This window comes from Sus scrofa, chromosome 15, assembly GCF_000003025.6.
Source record: "Sus scrofa isolate TJ Tabasco breed Duroc chromosome 15, Sscrofa11.1, whole genome shotgun sequence".
NCBI lineage: Eukaryota > Metazoa > Chordata > Mammalia > Artiodactyla > Suidae > Sus > Sus scrofa.
The window spans coordinates 83,515,734-83,539,084 of record NC_010457.5 but is presented as its reverse complement, the minus strand read 5'-3'; the positions used below and the strand labels follow the sequence as shown (position 1 = coordinate 83,539,084).

Genomic DNA, 23,351 nt, shown 5'->3' with positions numbered 1-23,351 from the left:
TCACATGCAGTTCTACGCTTCATTCCTAACAGTAAACATCTGCTATTTTTTCAAAACTAAGACTGTGGTTTGCCTATTACACACTAAGAGATTTGTGTTTTTTTATACATGTCTTCTAGCATATGCTGACTTACCTCCCAAATGGGAAGTTAAGTATTTTTTTAAAATATCAGCATGCTTTAGAATTACAGTAATTTTTTTTGTTTGTACTAAATAGAGACACAAGGGTATGGTTTTCAAGATTGCTGAATTTTTCTGGTTAGACTTGTATACTTTGATAGTCATGCCCAAAACATCTGATATAATTCTGGAAATGAACTTTGGAAAGAAGACACACACAAATTAAGTTAGGATTACTTGAACCCCATTGGTAGCAGGCAACAAAACTAACCTTGCTTTGAAGCTTAACTGTTTCATAATCACTAACATTTCTTGAATGGTCCCCCCGCCCCGTGTGGAGCAATATCCTTCACAAACATTCAGATGTTATCTCATTTCGTCTTCTGAGATAGTTAAATTTTAATCTCCATTTTACCGACGAGGAAATTCACTGTTAAAAATGTTAGGTAACTTGCTTAAGGTAACACGACGGATGGTGAGGTTGAAATTCAAACCAAGACAGTGTAACTCCAGAGCCTGTGTTCTTAATCACTATGCCATGCTGCCTCACTCGAGCACTGGGCTTCAAGAATTGAAAAACTGTTTATATTATATATATATTTGTGTGTATATATGGGTATACATATACACACAGTTATACATATTCAGGTGATATATATGTATATGTGTATATATATATGTAATTGTGTATATATGTGTCTATATATCCAGTTATAGATATTCAGATGTATGTATGTATATGTATGTATGTAATTGTATATATATGCATATATGTACACACACAGTTATATATATTAGGCATATACATGTATATGTGTGCATTGTATAATTACGTATATATATGTATAGATGCCAGATAAATCAGTTATTGTCCATAGTCATCTTAAAAACCATTTTCAGGGAATCTGATTGATGCCTGGTAAAACTCCAGGCTTCCCTGAGACCCAGTCTGGCTAGCACAACCTGGAAAATAGACTACATCCCTGTACACCTCAGATCTACTCTCATGGAGGCAGCAATTGTTAGAGTAACCAATGATTAAAAGAGGCATGAAGTCATCTGGGGTTTCTCTGTTGTAGTAACAGTGTCCAGTGCTGAAAATTACCGCATATCCCAATCTCTTCTCACAGGAGTGGCTCAAGTGTTAAACAGACTTGATGGGAAGCCTTTCGATGATGCAGATCAACGACTTTTTGAGGTAAGAAATTTGTGAACCAGGGGTTATAGCTGAGTCACCAGTAGTCTCCTGGTTACAGCTTACCCGCATTAGTAAGGATAATTACTAACTAACAATTATTAATCCTTATTCTTTGATAGTGTGACAAAATTTAAAGGTAGATTTGAAGAATATATCAATGTTTAGGTAAGATTTGACTCTTTTTCTCATAAATTAGATTATTTCTATCCCAACTGATTATTTTTCTCTTAATCTCAGTACAGAATTAAAGCGCCTCCCTCCTATCTCCAACGTATAAATTGTCTTATCCTTATCTTATTTGTGGGTGTTCAGTCATGAGACACCTAGCCAGCTCTGCCATCACCTTTCTTATACTCACAAGCTTCCTTTTACTCCAGTCTGCCCTCTAGCTGCAGAGGTTAGCTTTGAACAGGCTTCCTAGTAGACTTTGTACTAGGAGCCAACATAAAAACCCTATGATTATTTTTCCCTAGCTGAGAATAGGTCAGGACTTGTTCACTAACTGGCTGTAAATCAATCCTCCATCCCATTAATATCTACCTTATGAATACACTCACTTTGTTTCTTTACCAAAATATTTTATAGCCTAGCTACTGAAAGAGGTTGCTTTTTGTTAAATGGAATGAAATTACTAAAATTGGTTCACAGCCTAAATAAATCAAGAGAACATTTAAATGAACTTAAGTACATTTTTAAATATATAAAGTCATTTCTTCACAATAACGTTATATTAATAATTTTTATCATGTGCAATGTGAGCGATAAAGTTGTTACATGACAATAGTAATTAAGAATTTTAATGTACATATTTCCCCAAGGCCTACTTCTGTGTACAATAAAATTATACTTTCAAGTCCATCCCAGATGACTGCCTGCTTTCATATTACATTATGTCAGTGAGTTACTGCAGTTTTTAATTAGTGAGCCTCCTCTTTCCTAGGCTTTTGTCATCTTTTGTGGCCTTGGCATCAACAATACAATTATGTATGATCAAGTGAAGAAGTCGTGGGCCAAGCAGTCTGTGGCTCTTGATGTAAGTACAATATTTACGTCAGAATTTATGCTAGCAGGCCCTAATTTTATGAAGTAAAAACAGTCCTTATAATGGGGCTTAATTTCTCAATTTTTTATTACCTATTCTTTGGTCTTAACCATTTTAGAGTCATAGGTTTGAACTTGATGGAAGTTAGAGACCCTCTTTAGAAAAATGCACATATGCACATGTAATTTCTGGGTAATCACAGGTTCCTTGAAGCCCTTCCATCTATGTTCCACAGTTAAATGCAGATTTTAAATAATGTTTAAATATTTTAACCATTAAAAATGATGATCCAAAAATCATGTCAGGATTTTAAATGCAATATGAACATATTTTGAATATGTATAGATATTCTGGAAATTCTCAACTTTTCTTACTATAAGAAAAAAAAAAACACCTCGCTATGGAGATATGTGACTCAGATGGGAGAAACTGATTCTGTGATTATCCAACTCACCCCCTCCCCAACAGATATATACATCTCACTGAGAACACTGACCTGTTTCCCAGGCCTGTGACTGAATCTCCTTTCAGGTCCACTAAGTTCTAAAAGTACAGTGCTTATCTCTCCTGAATCACGGCTTGTGTAGACCCAAGACTTTTTTTTGTCAGCTTCTACTCTGTAGCTATTGTCAAAAATTTTGTTTGTATCTATGAAATACTAATTTGTAGGGCAGATAAAGTGTCCATGTCTAGATAACATGATGTAGAACAGTGTGACGTAATGCATGTACAATCTTCAAAATATTCTGTGTACATTGGTAGAAAGAGAAAACCAAGGGAGAGGGTAAGTAGATGAGCCAGTGGTACCTGCAGAACTCTGATTTGAGGTTTAAAAGATGTAAAATTAATAGTCCTTTCTGTATATATTTTTTTCTCCTAACCAGACAGTGAACTCTAGAAGCACAGGGATTTTTATCTTTTTTGTCCCATTCCCAGCACCTGGCAAGGTACTTAGCACACAAGTGGTATTTATTGAATGGTTTTGGATGGGTAGATGGAGGGAGGGAGAGAGGGAGGAAGGAAAGAACAGAATGAAGGCGGGGGTACTCTCCTTCTGGGATAGTCCCACTTTGTTTACATGTAAGACCTTACAGTAAGGAATAAACACAATATTTATAGGATGAATTAATACACAAGTGAGCTCTAAACCTACAACCAACCAAAGAATGTGTATATATATATATATATATATATATTTCTCATATTATCTTTCATCATGTTCTGTCACAAGAGACTGGATATAGGTCCCTGTACTATACAGTAGGACCTCATTGCTTATCCATTCTCAGTGATGGTTTGCATCTACTAACCCCAAACTCCTAGTCCATCCCACTCCCTCCCCTTCCCCCTTGGCAACCATAGTCTTTTAGTGCCAGCCTCACTCCACATCCATTTCCCCTGCAGAAGGAGGCTGTGGGCTTTATCAGAGTCAAAGGCCATGTAGGGAGAAGATTTAAAGCTTTGTCTTTGACATTAGTCTGATTTAGTTTAGTTAGGATTGAATTCTGGTTTAGCAGCTATTGTTCTTGAGCAAGCTGTTTACCCTCTCAGTTTTTCATATGTTAAATGGGTATGCTGAGAAAGGTATTTTAACTGTTAAATAAAGAAAAACAGACTGGGGGGAAGGGAGGGAGTGCGATGGATGGGCATTTGAGGGGTTTTTTGGATGCAAACTGTTATATTTGGAATGGATGGGCAATGGGATCCTACTGTACAGCAGAGGGAAATGTGAGTGATTGGGTCACTTTGTTGTACAACAGAACTTGATGAAACATTGTAAATCAACTATACTTTAATAATAATAAATTTTTTAAAAAGAAAAATTAACTCCAATAATTTTAAAAAATGCAGGGAAAGTTTTGAGAGAAAACATTTCGTTACAGTTAGCTGTTTTATTAACCAGAGCACTTGCTGTCCCTAATCAGCAATGAGTTCGGAGTCTGCTCAGCCCAAGACTGCTGTAAAACTGCTGATTGAGGGGCTGGAGAAGGGTTGTAAATTTTTGCCCATTTTATCAAGAAGATCATTTCCTGCTCAAAGCATTAGCTGAAAACAGATCCCTTATTTCCTAGATCCTAGACAAAATTCCCCATGTCAAGAACAGCATGTAGGTCATCAAAAAGTGCTCATCTCCATGGGCAAAGCCTCCACCAAAAGACTTGCCTGCCAGAGAGTCCCTTTCCTGTTCCACATGCTGGCAACTTCAGCCTGTTTTAGCTTAATCCACAAAAGGTGGAAAATAGAAATATAAACATACAAAATATTTTCCACTTTTCTGGCCTTTACAAAGTGAAGTGACTAATACCTTATCTGGATTTTACTTAATTGAATTATGAACACAATTATTTGATGATTGCTTTTCCTAGTTTCTCATAATTCAGTCACTTAGTTCTATTGTTGAAGTCTTTTTTTTCCCCTAAATATATAAAATTAATACTCTAAGGCTCTCAGAGAGCAGACATGCTCTTAAAGCTGAATAACAGAACAAAAAAAAAGGAATTTACTATCACTTTTAATAACTTTTATGATCCTGATTTCCATTTTGCATGAGCAGCAGATTTCAGGAAAAATATACAGATGTGTGTTTACATTTTCTGACAGTAAGGATCCTAGGATAAAAGGGAGGGAACTTTACCTATAAGTCTAGAATACAAAGAAGCTACACACAAACATAGATGTGGAATTTTACTTCTTCGTTTTCAACATCAAGGATTGCCCTTTGGGGTATCTTTCATAGATACTGCAAATGAAGCTTTACCAAACACTGATGAGAAATTTTCCAGGAAATGTAAGTCAGTGTATTAAGGGACACCTTATACACCTTTATGATCAAAGGAGGAAAGGAATGAAGGTCAAACAGAGGGTGTGGAAAGGGCATATGCAATCAGGAGCCAAGCCCCATTTATTCTATGTCCCCAAAGCCTCTCCCATCCATTTCCTCCTTTCCAATCACCACAGCAACCATCGTACTTAAGGGCTTCATTACCTTTTGATTGAGCAATTGTAATAGCCTTATATTTGCTCTTCCTAAACCATATTTTAGATTGCATCATTCGCCTACTCACAGACCTTAAATTACTCCCCCATTACCTATCGCACTGCAAACTTCTGGCCTTTGAAGCCCTTGGAAATCTCATACCAAACTATCTTCCTGCCCTTGGCCCTCATTTCTCTTCTCAGAGTTTTCTATGCTAATTACAAACTCAACTACATCATAGTCTACAAATCAGCCACCTGCTTCTCTGCCATCTGATCTTTGCTCTAACGTCCTCTCCACTTTAGTCTGTTCCAATTATGCCATCTTCTCTCAAAATTGTCCCATCATTCAAAGCTTGATTTAAATGTAATCCTCTCGCTATAAAGCTTCTAATCTTATAGTTATTTGTTTCTCTCTTTGCCCCTATATTACAGTTAATGGTGATTCTGTATGTTTTCCTCTACTAGGACTTATGTGCCTCAAAGCATGTGGTCATGTTTTATATGTCTTTTATTCCTTTTGATGCTTTCTATATAATGGTACTCAATAAGTGCATTAAATAAATGAATGCATGCAGCCACATCAGCATTCCAAAAGTGAGAAGCTAGGGTTGTGATGGGGGAGCTGGCAGACACTTTAGTGACAGACTTGCTGGCCACAGGCTGGCATAGCAACACCTCTGTATCCCCTTCCCCCTTTATAAGCCATGAGCAGAAAATCATTATTTATTTGGGGGTGTCATCTCTTCCCAAGTACCCCCTCCCCTGGGGTATTTCTTTAGGTGAAGATTAAGAGACTAGCCTGGCTTCCTGAAGGCAGAAAGAAGGAAAGATGTAAAAGAGATGATTCCCCATGAAGGCTCTCCTAAGCTCCAAGGAGAGATTTCTCTCCAGCTGGGTGATTGAAAAAGTTAAACTCACAGGATGCCAACAGAATGCCATTTTATTCTTTCTCATCCCTCTTCCTTAATTTACTCTTTTGAATAGGTCTTTCCCATTCCTGGGTGAACTCTGGCAGATTCCACGGCACTTCTGACATACGCGGCGATTATATAGTCTCCGAGCTTTCCCTTTGTCCAGGATTAAAGGCCTATGATCAGGAGAGTGTCATAATGGACTTTTTAAACTCTTTCTCACTTCACCTCCTCCCCCAAGGTGCAGAGAGCACGAGGAGGCAGAGGAAAGCAAAGCCTTACATTGACTGCTGCTGTCTTAACTTGGTTTCAAGCCCTCTATCAGACAGTAACATTCTCTTGTTGCCTTGCTAAATTCTTCGGAGAACTGCCTGGGCTAGAAATCCCCCGATGGCAGTCCCTGATGTGGGTTTGCTTTCCTAACTGACAGGTTACAGTCCTCTCACAGCCCCTGGCTTCCGGGGGCCCATCCAGACCCTTCCTCTATGAGGATCATCTCACTTTTCCAGGAAGTCTTCTTGGTCAGGGCCTGGTTTTTTTGTGTGGTAAAATAGACACAACATAAAATTTACTATTTTTAAGTGTACAGTTTAGTGGCGTTACATACATTCATATTGTTATACAGCCATCACTGACATCCATCTCCAGAACTGCTTCATCTTCCCCAACTGAAATTCTGTGCCTAATAAACACTAACTCCTCTTTCTTCTTTCCTCACAGCTTGTGGTAACCATTGTTCTAGTTTATGTCTATGAATTTCACTACTTGAGATACCTCATATAAATGGAATCATACGGTTCTTGTCCTTTTGTGATTGGCTTATTTCACTTAGCATAATGTCTTCAAGATTCATCCATGTTGTAGCATGTGTCAGAATTTCTTCCTTTTTAAGGCTGGTTAATATTCCATTGTAAGTACACACTACATTTTGTGTACTCATTCATTCGTTGACAGACACTTGGGTTGCTTCCAAGTCAAGGTCCTTTTAAACCTGGATGTCTTTCATGGGTCCATTCGGTCCATAGGAAAACTCACATGTCTTCAACCATTAGATTGAAATGCAAGTCCTCCTCAAAGCAGCTCTCTCCTCCTTCCCATTAACCTTTAGAAGTTTTAGGCATGAACCAGTTATTCCCATACTACACTCTGGAGGAATACATATTAGGTCCTACAAGCTTTTCTCTGGAAGGAGCCTCAAGAAAACCTAAGAAATCCTCAGTATGGGGTTCTCTCGTGAACTGTTAGCCTTTTTACCCAAGGCAGGGATGGGGATCAAGCACCTTAACTTGGAGGCAGTGGGACTAGTTTGGGGCATCTTCTTCTCAAGTCCTGCATGGAAGACCTAGGCAGCCTAGCACTCCCTTTAGATTGCAGTACCTGTTGTTCTCAACTATAAGCTCAGACAGTCTCACTTAAGCATCCTGTTTTGTCTACCAAAATGATGTTTTCCAGACCAAGTTACTGTCAGACCATGATCCAATGATTGTCCAAATGAGAAGTGTCAGTCCTTGGAAGACCCATGTTTATTTGTAGGATACAATGACACATGTTTATTTGTAGGATACAAGTTATCAGTTACAAAGCTAAATGCAACACACTAGCAGAAATGGAATTGTTCCCACTTGTAAATTCTTCTTTACTGATTGAAAACATGTCGGATTATATAAACACCTCTTTTAGCCAAAGGAAACACAAAATGAATTACTTTCTTGAAATGGTTATGTGGTAATTAGTTTCTCATTGTAGCCACTATTACATTGTAAGTTACTTTAAAAAAATAAAATAAAAAGAAAGAAAGAAAGAGAAAGAAAGGAAGGAAGGAAGAAGGAAGGAAGGAAGGAAGGAAGGAAGGAAGGAAGGAAGGAAAGAAAGAAAAGCTTTGGAAGCTGTTCTCTGTGAAAATTCCAGACTCTTACTGAGCTGGTTTATGAATTTATGATCATATTGTGGCTTTTTAAAAGGCCCTGGGAGGAATTCTCTTGTGGCATGGTGGGTTAAGGATCCGGCATTGCCACTGCAGTGGCTTGGGTTGCTGCTGTGTGTGGGTTCAATCCCTGCCCCAGGCATTTCTGCATGCCCCAGGCACCCCCCCCCAACCCCAAAAGGGACTAAGAAAATAATTATGCCAAATTTGTTGAACTTCTTTAAAGACCAACTAAATGGATAGTGTGGGCTTCAGCTTTTCACTTGCTACTTTCTGTTGCCCAAAGAAAGATTTCATTTACAATGACAAGCTGCCCAGGCTCTGCAGGGTAGTCTAGCATATTTCACGCTCTAGAATCAACAGGGGTGCTTTTAAAAACATCGTTACCTGGGCTGTTTTCTCAACTGATTGAATCAAAATCTCTGGAAGTAGAAACAGAGCATATGTATTTACAAAAAGTTTTCTTGGTGATTCTGATACACGGTGCAAGGCGAGAACCATTGGTATAGAGTGACCTGTTTGTGTGATAACATCTCCAAGGTTTTCTTTCATAAAAGGCAGACACAGAATTGGATATTAGTACTTCCTTTATAAATATTGTTGAATTAGGTTGAGACAGTGGATGAAATGAGGTGAGGCTAGAGGGTGCTTTCTCCTCCCTGCTTTAAATACCCATTTATTCTTTGACCTACTTCTAATGGCTTCCATTCTCTCTCACTCACTCACTCTCTCTCTCTTTTTTTTCTTTTGGCTGCTCCTGTGGCATGTGGAAGTTCTGGGGCCATGGATGGAACCCATCACACTACGGCAGGATTCTTAACCCACTTCCTGTATTTTTTTTTTTAAGCAATTTATTTATTTATCTTTTTAGGGCCGCAGCCACAGTATATGGAGGTTCCCAGGCTACAAGGCAAATTGGAGTTGTAGCCACTGGCCTCCACCACAGCCACAGCAACGCCAAATCTGAGCCACGTCTGCGACCTACATCACAGCTCACAGCAACGCTAGATCCTTAACCCACTGAGCAAGGTCAGGGGTCCAGGGCTCGAACCTGCCTCCTCCAGGATATTCAGATTCATTTCTGCTGAGCCACAGTGGAAACTCCTCCTCTGCTTTCTTTTGAGGAGTTCTCTAGAAGACTATCAGTGAACGCCTATGCTCAGCCCCCATTCTGAATTCTTCTCCTATCTATTCATGCTATTGACGTTTTCTCCCATTACAGAAAAGAACCAGTCCACTATGGTAATTAGCCTGTAAATGACTAGTTTATTTCATGGCCATAGGAAAGATCAGGATCCAGAGCAAAAATCAATGAACCTTAAAAACAAGGAACAGCAATTTTAATATTGTATTACAAGACTCATCATGTAATTTCCTAGAATTTTACAGCTATCTGTAAAAATTCCCTTTTTTTTTTTTTGGGTCTTCTTTCTTTTCAGGGCCACACTTGCGGCATATGGAGTTTCCCAGGCTAGGGGTCTTATTGGAGCTACAGCTGCTGGCCTATGCCAGAACCACAGCAACACCAGATCTGAGCCACATCTGCGACCTACACCACAGCTCATGGCAACGCCAGATCCTTAACCCACTAAGCAAGGCCAGGGATTGAACCCAAAACCTCATGGTTCCTAGTTGGATTCATTTCCGCTGTGCCACGACAGGAACTCCTGTAAAAATTCCATTTTCTTTAGTAAAAGAAAAAACAATTTCTATTCCAGTGCCTAGAATAGTACTTGACCCATAGTAGGTACCCAAGAAATAGTTGCTTATTTGTGTTATTTATGAATGAATGAACTTAATTACATACCTAATTAGATACCTAATTGCTATCTGAAGCATTCTGTGACTTGCTAACAGCTTCTGTAAGCACCTGGTTTTGCAAATTTAGGACATAGTCTTGTAAAATATCTATGAAAACTGTGATTACCACTTTATAATTTTGTAGATGAATTCAGCAAATTCTATGTAGGGCATTCCTTGAGCTAGCAATGAGGAAGTATATTTGTTTTCATTTCTTCTGTGTCAGTAATATCTGCTGTAGATAATTAAAGTCACAAAGTATTTTTTAAAATCTTTTTGTTAGAGGCAGATCAGTCGTAACTCTAGAAATTGTTCTGCTTTCCATGTTTTCTACTACATCCTCCCTTGGCTTCTAAGACTCTACACATAAGTGGTTCTTCTCTGGTCTATTCTTAACCTCCTCTCTTGAGCCCTCTTCTGAATATTCTTCAAGGTTGAGTCATTTTCTCCTATTTTCTCTCTCTCTCTCCTTTTTTTTTTTTTTAAATGAATATACCAGTTTCATATAGAGAACATATGCAACACCAGATCCTTTAACCCACAGCACCAGGCCAGGGATCAAACCCATGCCTCTGTAGTGACCTGAGCCGCTGCAGTCGGATTCTTAACCCACTTCACCACAGTAGGAAATCCCTATTTTCTCTTTACGCACTCTTTCCCTGAGTAATTTGGGCTACTCATTTGGCTTCAGCTGCCATATACAACCAGATGATCCCTAATATGTATTCCTAGTTCACTTTTTTTCACTCCTCTGAAGCTTCAGACTTTTATTTCCAACTGTTAGTTCCTGTATATACATCCAAAAGTTCAGACTTCACATATATAACAATTATAAATTCCATTAAAAATATGTATTATGTTATTAATAGAATATTGATAGGATGTTTTCATTCACAGTGGTTTGTCATTAACTTCTCTTCTCCCTCACTTTCCACATCCAGCCACTTGCCAGGCCCAGTCAGTTTTGTCCCTGCAGTATCTCCTTTGCCATTGCCATCTCCACAGTTCAGGTCTTTATTTCCTTTTTCCTGTAATAATGCTACTTACTCAAGTAAATAATCCTGGCTTTCATTTCTTCTTTTCCACTCGTAATTTATTTTCCTAAAGTAAAATATGGGTTGTATCTCTCCTCTACTCTAAAACCATCAGTGGCTTCCCATTGCCTACAAATTTGACCATAAATCAGATTATTTCTAGCCTGTCTGTTCTTTTCCATTGATCTGTCAATCCTGAGCTTTTGCAGTTTAAAAAAAAATTTATTTACCCCAGTGTGTGTTTAAATTCTATTATAATTATTATAATTTGTGTTTCCTTGAAAATTGCCCATATGTTAACACATCTCCATTTAAATGTGTATTTGTTGTACTTCTACTTTGTGGTAGAAGCTGTTCTAGGCACTGAGGATTCCTTAGTAAACAAATAATATTCATATTGTCATGGACCTTATATTCTAGTGTGAAAAGATAGGCAGCAGATAAGTAAACAAATACAATAGCAAGATAAATTCATGATGTTTTGTCATAAAGAAAACAAGGCAAGATGTTTTCAAAAAGAGTGACTAGAAATAGGGGGCTACTGTGGTATGTCCCAGAGAGCCCCCCAAGAAAGTAACAGCTGAACTTTGTTATCTCGTTCTTTTGTTTGTTTTTAAAATTTCATCCAAACACATTTTACCTGCATAGTCTTCTGCTCTAGTTTCAGTGAGGCTCTTTCTTCTTGTATCTTGTTGAAGACACTTAGCATAAGATTTCTGAAAGGTAATGACTGCTGCAGGAAATGATTATCTGAGTTTTCATGATGATGATCCCCTTTCTCTTGGATTTCAGTGTTTGCCAACCAGTAAGGCTTTGTGATTGGCCTTGAGCTTCTCTCACTGTCCACTTATGTGCCATGGAATCCCCTTTATTAGGTATACAGAAAGGAAGCAAATTGAGGTACTTAGTTCCACCTTGATACTCAGCATCCAGTATGTAGGTTCAGATCCAGCATGGTTCTGCTGGGCTGAAATGGTGTATTCTCCCCCTAACCTAGTGCACTGTGGATCCCTTGGGTACAAGGGTGTGTCTGTGTGTCTGGTTCACCTTTATGTGTCCAGTGCCAGCACAGGACCTGACACATAGTAGACATGCAAGAAATCTTTGCTGAATGAATCCAGTAAGTAAAGTACAAATAAAAATCACAATAAAAGTACAATAAGAATCCAATCCTCAGTATATGCTGCTAGTAAGGTTTTGTACAGAGTGCGGTAGAATGGTTAAAAGTGTGGGCTTTAAAATTAGACTGTTAGGATTTTAATTCCAGCTCTGCCATTTTTCTGTGTATCTCTCAGCAATCATTTAACTTCTCTGTGCTTCATTTTTCCCTCTCCCCAGCTTTGTGGGATTATTATGAGACTAAAAGGAAATAATTCAGGTAAAATCTTTAGCACAGTGCTCATAAAGTGTCAATAATAATTGTTACTTATGTTATAAGGTCCCCGCTGTTATTCAGTATTTTATTTGCAGTGACTCTGTGCCCCAAGATGAAGGCTAATATTTCAAAGACAGCTGCCATTCAGTAGAAGGTCAGCTGATTGCTGTTTTGGTTAGTGCAGATCCTAGGGTAAGAGCCCTGACAGCAGAAGAAGGAACAATGCCCCTCCCTGCCCCGTCCATTTTCTTTCAGGGCCCTGGTGGGCCTGCTTTATTTGTTTCAGGGGTTATTTTCCTCTGTCTGGCTGCATCTGCCTTATAAATGGAGAAAATTCTTCCCAGAATCTAGCAGTAGGTTATCAGTTTTAGTGATAGTTTCTAGGTTTTCATTTGGTTATTTAGTGCAAAGGACGACCCTCCTGGGGAATCAGCAAGATAACATTTTAAAAAATAAACTTCGTTTTCAGACTAGTTGTAGATTTACAGAAAAATTGGAAAGATATTACAGAGAGTTTCCACACATGCTGCTCCGAGTTTCCCCAGTCATTAACATCTTACATCAGTGCAGTACATTTGTTATAATGAATGAGCTGATATTGCTACACTATTAACTGAAGTCCATTTTTTTCTTCATATTGCCTTAGGCTTTACCTAATGTCCTTTTTTGGTCCCAGGATCCCATCCAGAAAACTCTGTTACATTCAGTCATCATGTCTCCTTAGGCTCCTCTTGGCTAACAGTTTTTCAGGATTTCTTTTTTTGATGACCTTGGCAATTTTGAGGACTACTGATCAGAGTATTTTGTGAGGATATCTCTTTATTGGGATTTGTCTGATGTTTTTCTCATGATGAGACTGAAATTATGGGTTTGGGGGACGAAGACCACAGAGGTAGAGTGCCACTTTGTCACATCGTGTCAAGGGCACATACTTTCTTTCTTTCTTTTTTTTTTTTTTTTTTTTTGTCTTTTTGCCTTTTCTAGGGCTGCTCCTGCGGCATATGGAGGTTCCCAGGCAGTCGAATCAGGGCTGTGGCTGCTGGCCTGTGCCACAGCCACAGCAACACCAGATCCGAGCTGCATCTGTGACCTATACCACAGCTCACGGCAACGCTGGATCCTTAACCCACTAAGCAAGGGCAGGGATCGAACCCGCAACCTCATGGTTCCTAGTTGGATTCGTTAACCACTGAGCCACAACGGGAACTCCCAAGGGCACATACTTTCGAAATGACTTATTGTTGTTGATGTTGACCTTGATCACCTGACCGGGCAGTGTTTGTCAGATCTCCTCACTGCAGAGTTCCTCTCCCTGCCTTCCCATTCCAAAAGCTTGGAAGGAAGTCGCTGCACAGCCACACTAAGGAGTGGGGAGTTATGCTTGACCTTCTTGAGGGAGAAGTAGCCACATAAATGATCTAGAATACTTCTGTATTCTTCTGTGAAGATATTTGTCTCTTCTAATCACTTATTTGTTTGTTTATTCAATTATTTATTTACTTTCAGTGTGGCCTCAAGGGTATTCATTTCATATTTTGGGTTATAATAATAATAACAATAATAATTATACTTTAGGTTATGATAATAATAATGATGATGATGATTATTATTATTAATAAACTACTACTTTATTTATAAGACATCATTTTATACCAGAATCCAGTAGGATAACTTCTTAACAGCAACGAAGACTCATAGATATGAACAAGCAGTGCTTCCTTGCAAAAATAGTCAACTGGGGAATCTGTGCACTTCTTCTAATAATCCTATCATCATTTAACTATTTCTGAAATACCTCCATGACAACTATGAGGTTTGTAAAAAATAATCATTATTGTAATGAATGGATTATCTATTATGTGCCAAGAACCCACCTAACCCTGAGGTATATACATACAGATGGATGGTATATAAATTTCATAAGCCACAGCACAACACGAGGTAATTTCAGCGCAGCAGAGGATGGAGACAGGTGAGAGTGTGGTTGCCATACAAAGTGATGAGTTCCGGGAGACAAAAGGGTACGAGGTTGAGAGCCATGGAAGAGGGCATCTTAGTCAGAGTTCTGTCCTTACCGCTTTGTAGGGAAGGTAACTTCTGAGTGACAGGTGTCAGTGAGCTTTACAATTTTAAAAGACAACTAGCTGGAGCATGCTAGGGAGAAGGAAGGTTGTTTGGCAGAAGCCGGGAGGGCTGAGGTTGCGTGCTATTCAGGCTATCAGTACAGCTAGAGGCAAAAGGCACAGAGGGGCAGAGGCAGGCCTGAGGCTGGAGAGGTAGTAGGGGCCAGATCACCAAGATGCTTGTGGAACTGCAAGGAATTGGTACTTAATTGTAAAGGCAATGGAGGAGAACCATCAGAGGACTTTCCTCAGGTGAGGAACTTGAGCTGCTTGACATTTTAGAGGGATCATTCTGGTGGTTATAGAGAGAAAATTCATCTCAGTACTTCATTGTCATACTTTGTTTTTTAACAAAAAAGTTGACTGTGTATTCATTTTATTTCCTGTTATGTGATATTTGGTGGTTTTCCAAAATCAAATCCACCCTCAAATAATTTACCACCTCTGTCATGGTCTAAAGAATGTGCTTTGCGATCCTGAACAAGAGTTCCCAAACGTAGCAGGATGTTTGGAGTAATTTAGCATTGTCCCCATGGTAACTTGTTCTGGCTTGCTTCACATTTTTTTCTTTCATTAATTTACATTATTATCTTCTCTTCTCCTTTTGTTATGTTATTATTTTGTACTTTTGAAAATGCTACAAATATTAAATGTTTATCATGTTTCAGGTACTATATTAAGTTATATATGTATTTCATTTAACCTTCACCAAAATAGTTTGGAGTAGACAGTATTATTACCATTTAACATATGAGCAAACTGGGGCTGAGAAAGGTTTAGAAACTTGCTGAGAGAGTTTTGTGGCTTGCATTGCACAGCTAGAAGCAGAGCCAGAATCCAAACTCAGGTCTGTCTGTTTCAAGGGGCCATATTGTGCAGATTATGCACCCAGGTGTCTTTTAGAGAATGTCCTATCAATTGCAGGACTGCATTTACCACTGGAGCCCTTGCCTGGCCACAATGAAAGTGGGAAGAGAGCCAAAGTAGAGCCTGTTTTCTACACCAGGGGGCCATGCTTCTGTTTTGTGAGATAGTGATGACAGTGATTAAAGGACAAATAATGAAGAAGAACCAGTTGATTTAAAATCTCAATCTATTAAATTGTAGATTTGAAAAACCATTGATGCGTATTATAGTTCAGAAACAGCAATCTAACCAATCCAAGTTGCTCAATTAGTCCAAAAACATGCCATGTTCTCCTCTCTTCCTATTAACAAATAAGAAAAACAAGTAAGCAAGGAGTTCATTAGAAAAGCATTTGTGAAACATTAATACATTTAATAACATACTTGATTAAGAAAAACAGCCTCACTTTAAAACATAATGTGGGGAGTAATGCAATTTTGAGGAAGGAACATTTATTTTGAAACAGTTATAAATTATAGCCCAATATGCATATGTACAGAGTCATATTGAATTATACTAAGAATTAATAAAAAAAACCTCTTAAATTTGTTAATGGCTGAGATCTTTTATGAGAGACTACTAAAAAGTTTTTAAAAATTAGAATAATTATTACTACATGCAACTTTTTTAAAAGAAATAGGCTGTTTCTTTCACCCTAAGGACATTGAAGTAATTGAAATTAGTAACTAAGCAATTCCTAAAAGTCGTGGAATAGAAATAACCCAATCCTAATCTCTCACTTATAATAATTTTCTTTATAGTTAGAATATGTTTAGTCAAATCACCAATATTTAATGACCATATACTTCATATACTATATATGCTACTATATATATGAAGAATTTGATAAGGATATGCTGTAATCCTGGATATACTATAACCCTGCCTACCAAACACAACTCTTTGAAATACAGAAGAGAATTAGGAAATAAACAAAAGTTGAGCAAACACCATGAAATTCATATACCAGAGTTCATATATTGGATTCATTTGCTCTGATTTTAAAAACAGTTCTAACACAATTTGCTGCTTGATTGCCTAAACCATTGTAGTAAACTTTAGAGTGATCTCATCACCAAATACTTCTGATTCTGTCCCTTCCCAGCTCATGGTAGAGTTACCTTTTCTTTCTTTTTTTTTTTAATTTTAATTTTTTTTATTTTTTCATTATAGCTGGTTTACAGTGTTCTGTCAACTTTCTACTGTACAGCATGGTGACCCGGTTGTACATACATGTATAGATTCTTTTTTCTCACATCACAAGTGACCAGACATAGTTCCCAGCACTACACAGCAGGATCTCATTGCCTATTAATTCCAAAGGCAATAGTCTGCATCTATTAACCCCAAGTTCCCCATCCATCCCACTCCCTCCCCCTCCCCTTTGGCAACCACAAGTCTATTCTCCAAGTCCATGATGTTCTTCTCTGTGGAAAGGTTCTCTGTGCTGTATATTAGATTCCAGATATAACTGATATCATATGGTATTTGTTTCTCTTTCTGACTTATTTCACTCAGTATGAGAGTCCCTAGTTCTATCCATGTTGCTGCAAATGGCAGCATTTTGTTCTTTTTTATGGCCGAGTAGTATTCCATACCATATCATCTTAATCCATTCATCTGTCGATGGACATTCAGGTTGTTTCCATGTCTTGGCTATTCTGAATAGTGCTGCAGTGAACATGTGCATGCATGTGTCTTTTTCAAGGAAAGTTTTGTCTGGCTATATGCCCAAGAGTGGGATTGCTGGGTCATATGGTAGTTCTATGTATAGTTTTCTAAGGTATCTCCATACTGCTCTCCATAGTAGTTGTATTAACTTACATTCCCACCAACAGTGCAAGAGGGTTCTCTTTTCTCCATACCCCCTCCAGCATTTGTTCTTTGTGGATTTATTAATGATGGCCATTCTGACTGGTGTGAGGTGGTATCTCGTGGTAGTTTTCATTTGCATTTCTCTAATAATAAGTGGTGTTGAGCATTTTTTCATGTGCTTGTTGGCCATCGGTATATCTTCTTTGGAGAAATGTTTATTCAGGTCTTTTGCCCATTTTTCAGTTGGGTTGTTGTTTTTTTTTTTGCTGTTGAGCTGTATAAGTTGTTTGCATATTTTAGAGATTAAGCCCTTATCAGTTGCATCATTTGAAACTATTTTCTCCCATTCTGTAAGTTGTCTTTTTTGGTTCCCTTTGTTGTGCAAAAGCTTATCAGTTTGATTAGGTCCCATTGGTTTATTTTTGCTTTTATTTCTGTTGCTTTGGGAGACTGACCTGAAAAAACATTTGTAAGGTTGATGTCAGAGAATGTTTTGCCTATGTTTTCTTCTAGGAGTTTGATGGTGTCTTGCCTTATATTTAAGTCTTTCAGCCATTTTGAGTTTATTTTTGTGCATGGTGTGAAGGTGTGTTCTAGTTTCATTTATTTGCATGTAGCTGTCCAGGTTTCCCAACAGTGCTTGCTGAAAAGACTTTTTCCCATTCTGTGTTCTTGCCTCCTTTGTCAAAGATTAATTGACCATAGGTGTCTGGTTTTATTTCTGTGTTCTCTATTCTGTTCCATTGGGTCTGTTTTGGTACTAGTACCACACTGTCTTGATGACTGTGGCTTTGTAATATTGCCTGAGGTCGGGGAGAGTTATGCCTCCTGCTTGGTTTTTGTTCCTCGGAATTGCTTTGGCAATTCTGGGTCTTTCGTGGTTCCATATACATTTTTGGATTGTTTGTTCTAGTTCTGTGAAAAATGTCATGGGTAATTTCATAGGGACTGTACTGAATCTATAGAACGCTTTGGGTAGTATGGCCATTTTTACAATATTAATTTTTCTGACCCATGAGTTTGGAATATCTTTCCATTTCTTTGTATCTTTAATTTCACTGATTAATATTTTATAGTTCTTAGCATAGAAGTCTCTCACCTCCTTGGTCAGGAGTATTCCCAGGTATTTGATTTTTGGGGTCCGGTCTGGTCATGTCTGGTCTGGTCCTTTCTGGTTGTGTCTGGTCATGTCTGGTCTGGTTGTATCTGGTTGTATCTGGTCGTGTCTGGTCTGGTCTGGTCGTGTCTGGTCATGTTCTGTCGGGGCTGGTCTGATTGTGTCTGGTCGGGCCAGTTGGGGCAGGTTAGGTCCAGTCGGGGAGAGTTGGGTACAGTCGGAGCCAGTCGTGTCCGGTCTGGTCCTGTCATGTCCCATCCGATCATATCTGGTCGGGGCCAGTTGGGGCCGGTCTGGTCAGGTCGGGTCCATTCCAGTCCAGTTGGGGCTGGTCGGGGCCAGTCGTGTCTGGTCAGGTCTGGTCGGGGCAGATTGGGCCCGGTTGGGGCTGGTCCGATCTGGTCGGGGCTGGTTGGGGCCAGTCTTATCCGGTCAGGGCCGGTCATGGCTGGTAGGGGCTGGTCTGATCCAGTTGGGGCCAGTCAGATCCGGTTGGGGCCGGTCTGATCCGGTCTTGGCTGGTCCAATCCAGTTGGAACTGCTCGGGGCCGGTCTCATCCAGTCGGGACGTTTTGATCTGGGCCAGTCCGGTTGGATCCAGTCAGGGCTGGTCCGGTCTGGTCGGGGCCAGTCCAGTCCGGTCGGGTCGGGTCTGGTCTGTTCTGGTCTGGTCGTGTTTGGTCAGGTCTGGTCTGGTCAGGTCTGTTCTGGTCCTATCTGGTCATGTCTGGTCCTGTCTGGTCGTGTCCAGTCTGGTCAGGTCTGGTAAGGTCTGACCTGGTCGGGTCTGGTCAGGTCTGGTCTGGTCTGGTCTGGTTGGGTCTGGTCTAGTCCAGTCTGGTCTGGTCGTGTCTAGTCGGGTCTGGTCGTGTCTGGTCTGATAAACAGCTTAAGAGGCATGTGGGGACTTCTGAAGTATAACAAGATAGATGAAACATTATCTAACTTAGGCACTGGAATTCTATGGAAAGATCCTTGACAAGCCCTCTTGGGGTAGTAAAGATATGAGAGAATAGATTTTTGCCTGCCTCCAGCAACTAGAGGATGTGGAAAACCATTCTGAATGAGAAAAGGACAGGATTTTGTTATTTTACATTTGAAATGGAGGAAGAGGGAAGAAAAGATAAAAAGGAAGGGTATATTGGAGAGAGAGAGAGGCTAGATGTATGATGTTAATGGTCAATGAAATGACACCTTGATGGAAGGACCAAGAGACATTTTGAGAATGGTGAGGCTGACATTTATTTGAAATGATGAAATGTCACCATTTGTTTTTCAGAAAGAAAAGAAAAAAAAGGAAGTAAGAAAGAGAGAGATAGGAGACGAGGGAGAGAGGGAAGGAAGGGAGGAGAGAATGAAAGGAAGGAGGGAGGAAAAGAAAGAGGGAAGGAGGAAGGAAGCGAGGGAGGGAAGAACCAAAAAAGAAAACCTTCTTCAAGATCTGCTGAACTCATGAATACTTGATGTGTGTGGTGGACCTTTTTGTGGAAATGGAAGAGGAAGTTGAATTTCTCATTTTTCTATGATGATTACATAGAAGATTCAGTACAAGAATACATAAGATCTTAAAGGCCAAAGTAAGAATATAAATCTACCAAGAATTTGTAGATATTTTGAAAAAGGCTTTGAATTTCCATAGCCTTTTTTTAAAAATGATTTTCCCCATTATAGTTGCTTTACAGTGTTCTGTCAATTTATACTGTACAGGAAAGTGACCCAGTCACACATACACATATATACATTCTTTTTTCTCACATTATCCTCCATCATGTTCCATCATAAGTGACTAGATACAATTCATAGCCTTTCATAGTTTCAGAGGACCAAACCAATTTACCTAGATTTTGAAAGACAAGCTTCAGTTGACACCCGAATTACAGACATCTGTGGATGCTTTAGGGTGGGCTCGCCTCTTTGAAGGTTGATACTGTTTTGTTTGTTTATTGCTTCTTAACCAACTATCCTGAAATTTGATATCTGAAGATGCACAACACCTTTGCTCATGATCGCATGGATAAGGAATTTCAAAAGGGCTAGTTTAGATGGTTCATCTCTGATCTACATGGGTCAATGGGGTCGTTGAGGCTGGAGGATGCATTTCGAGATGGCTTCTTCACTCACTCACTTGTGTGGCTTTTTTTTTCCCTCCTGTTTGGCCGCCCCGCAGCATATGGAGTTCCAGGCCAGGGATCAGATCCAAGCTATAGTTGCAACCTAAGCTGCAGTTGCAGCAAAGCCAGATCATCAATCCACTCTGCCAGGCCAGGGGTCGAACATACGTTCCAGTGCACCCAAGATGACGCCGATCCCATTGCACCACAGAGGAAACGCCTCACATGTGTGGCTTTTTGTTTGCTCCTTGGCCTCTCTTTCCTTGTGTTTAGTGTTTCATTCTTCAGGCTTCTCCATGTGGCTGGAGCTTCTCAGGGGGTAAATAGACCTTATATACAGTGGCTCAATGCTACAAGAGAGAATGTTTCAAGGGCCAAGAAATAGAAGCCTCTAGTCTCTTAAGGTCTTGGCCCAGTGCAGCTGGCACATCACTGTTACATATTATGTTACTAGGGAAACAGTCACAAACCCCACCTCGAGTCAAGGAGAAAGGACATAGACTCCACCTCTCCTGGGAAGATGTCAAAGAATGTGTGGCCATTTTAATCTGCCACAGGTAATAATTTAGATGTAGTTTCAGAGTACCTGTTAAATTTCAGGATTTATATAATACAAGATACATTATTCTCTGGAAAGTGCACAGGTACCAATAGTTAACAACAAAGGCACGAAGAGTGAAAGGTAGTTTGAGTAGCTGCTAAATGAATGTCAGCATTGTCATTACATTCTACCTAAATATTTATAATTATGAAAGTATTTTAAGGGCTTTCTTTTCAAAATTAAGTTGAAATTTGGAGTGTGATTACCAAGATTAACATTTTAATCTGATAGTGACATAGAATGATTAAGATAAATCTTCACTTTGGGTGAAAAAGTGGTCATTGTATTTGGAGAAGTTGACTCCATACCTTTGAATGAAACATATGTAAAAATGCCCTGTCTATTCTGTTAAGAAGATTAATTAAAAGAGAATTCAGGCGAGATGGGAAGGTCTCATATTGCCCCAGAAGTATAAGCTTTTTATTTTTATTTATATTTCTTATTTATTTATTTTTATGACACCAGTGGCATACAGAAGTTCCCGGGCCAAGGATGGAATCCCAGCTACAGCTGCAACCTACACCACAGCTGTGGCAATGCTGGATCCTTAAGCCACTGTACCACGGCAGGAACTCCTAAGCTTTTTATATGGGGACATTATTGTCAAGGTAGATTTCAATACAGGGAGCGCTTTGGAAAACTCCTTTTACTCACATCCCTTGAACACAATTTTATAGAGCCTTTTTATTTTCTTACAATTTCTATATAACAGGAAGCCTGGTTTTGGTTTCTTTGGTTTTTTTTGTTTGTTTGTTTGTTTGTTTTTTTTCCAAAACCAAGACAATTCTTTAAAGTGCCTAAGAAGATGGACCCAGTAAGAACTTGTTACTTGCTTGGAATTGCACTTTCTTATACCCTCTACTAATTTGTCCTACTAGCCAAATGGAGAACTTTTACCTTCTTACCTGAGAAAGTCACTCTTTCTTTTATCACAGAGGGCCAGTGTCTGGGTACAGAACTAGTAGGTTTATGACCACTTTTACCTAATACAAAATAAAAATTGAAAATCAAAACTACATTTATGTTTTAGGTATATTCCTAATCATTTAAATTAGACATCTATGATTTTCTAAAAATATATTTTGCATCACTTTTCATCAATAGCGTTCTGAATGAGTTTGATCCAGAGAGTCATTTCTTATAATGTTTTCAGTGGTTGCAAGTACATAGCACACATGCCACCACTCTTTGCCCTCATGCCTGTGGAAGACATCGCTAATCAGTCACAGCATATCTTCCTACTGAGCCCTTCCTTAAGCCTCAGCAATCATTTTCAGCACAGTGCTTCATTCAGCTACCACCTATTCAATAAAGCTGAGGCCTTCAATAAAATTTATTTGCCAGGATGGGAAAAAGACCAAAAATACCTATCACAATGGTTTACACATAGTAGGTACACCACAAATATATGTTGACATGAACTACAAGTATGGCTCTTCCTTCCTGCTTATAGTAGTTAAAAGGTAGCTAACCTTAAAGTCATCCTGACAATGGACTATTTTATTACCCTAGATTCTGCAGGTGTCTTTTATTCTACTTTAAATTCAAATAGTTTTCATCTTTTTAAGGATTCTAAAAATATTTTTTATGATATAGCCCAAAGGCCATGATAACAGATCACACAGCAGACAGAGTTATTTGAAGTTACCTTTTTAAACATTTCATTCCATTAAACAACAGGCAGGAGTTCCCGTCATGGCACATCGGAAACTAATCCGACTAGTATCCATGAGGATGCGGATTCAATCCCTGGCCTTGCTCAGTGTGTTAAGCATCTGGAATTGCCATAAGCCATGGTGTAGGTCACAGACATGGCTTGGATCCCATGTAGCTGTGGCTGTGGCTGTGACTTTGGCTCCGATTCAACCCCTAGCCTGGGAACTTCCATATGCCGTGGGCTTGGCACTAAAAAGAAAAAAAAAAAAAAGACAAAAAAAAAAAAAAACCCAGGCATTACTTAAGTATTTTACAGTAGAACCTGATGATGATTTCTCACATTTCTATGCATTCATTCAGTTACAGTGTCTTTGAAGCCTACCATCCTTTTTTTTTTTTTTTTTTTTTTTTGAGAAATCTTGGAGTACAGCTTTTCACTCAGACAGCACTTTTGTCAAATCAACCCAAGTAAAAATTGGCTTTTCATTCCTTGTGGTTCATCACCATCCTTGGCTAGAGACCTGCTGCTGATAGCAAAGTTTCTTTACTTCTTTGGAGCCCAGCAACGTAAATTATTTGGGATTTTGTTTCAGATCACCCTAACTTAATTCTGATGCATCAGTTTATTTTCCAAATGTC

The 23,351-nt window shown here is 39.1% G+C and overlaps 1 protein-coding gene across 2 annotated transcripts in view; it reads left to right on the top strand.

Moving 5' to 3' along the window:
• PDE11A (phosphodiesterase 11A) overlaps positions 1 to 23,351 on the top strand; it is a 418,185-nt gene that overhangs the window by 245,182 nt on the left and 149,652 nt on the right. For both annotated transcript variants that reach the window (XM_021076417.1, XM_021076416.1), the window contains exons 8-9: positions 1,251 to 1,318; positions 2,259 to 2,351. In XM_021076417.1, coding sequence (XP_020932076.1) covers positions 1,251 to 1,318; positions 2,259 to 2,351 — 161 coding nt within the window. The remainder of the gene's footprint in view (positions 1 to 1,250; positions 1,319 to 2,258; positions 2,352 to 23,351) is intronic.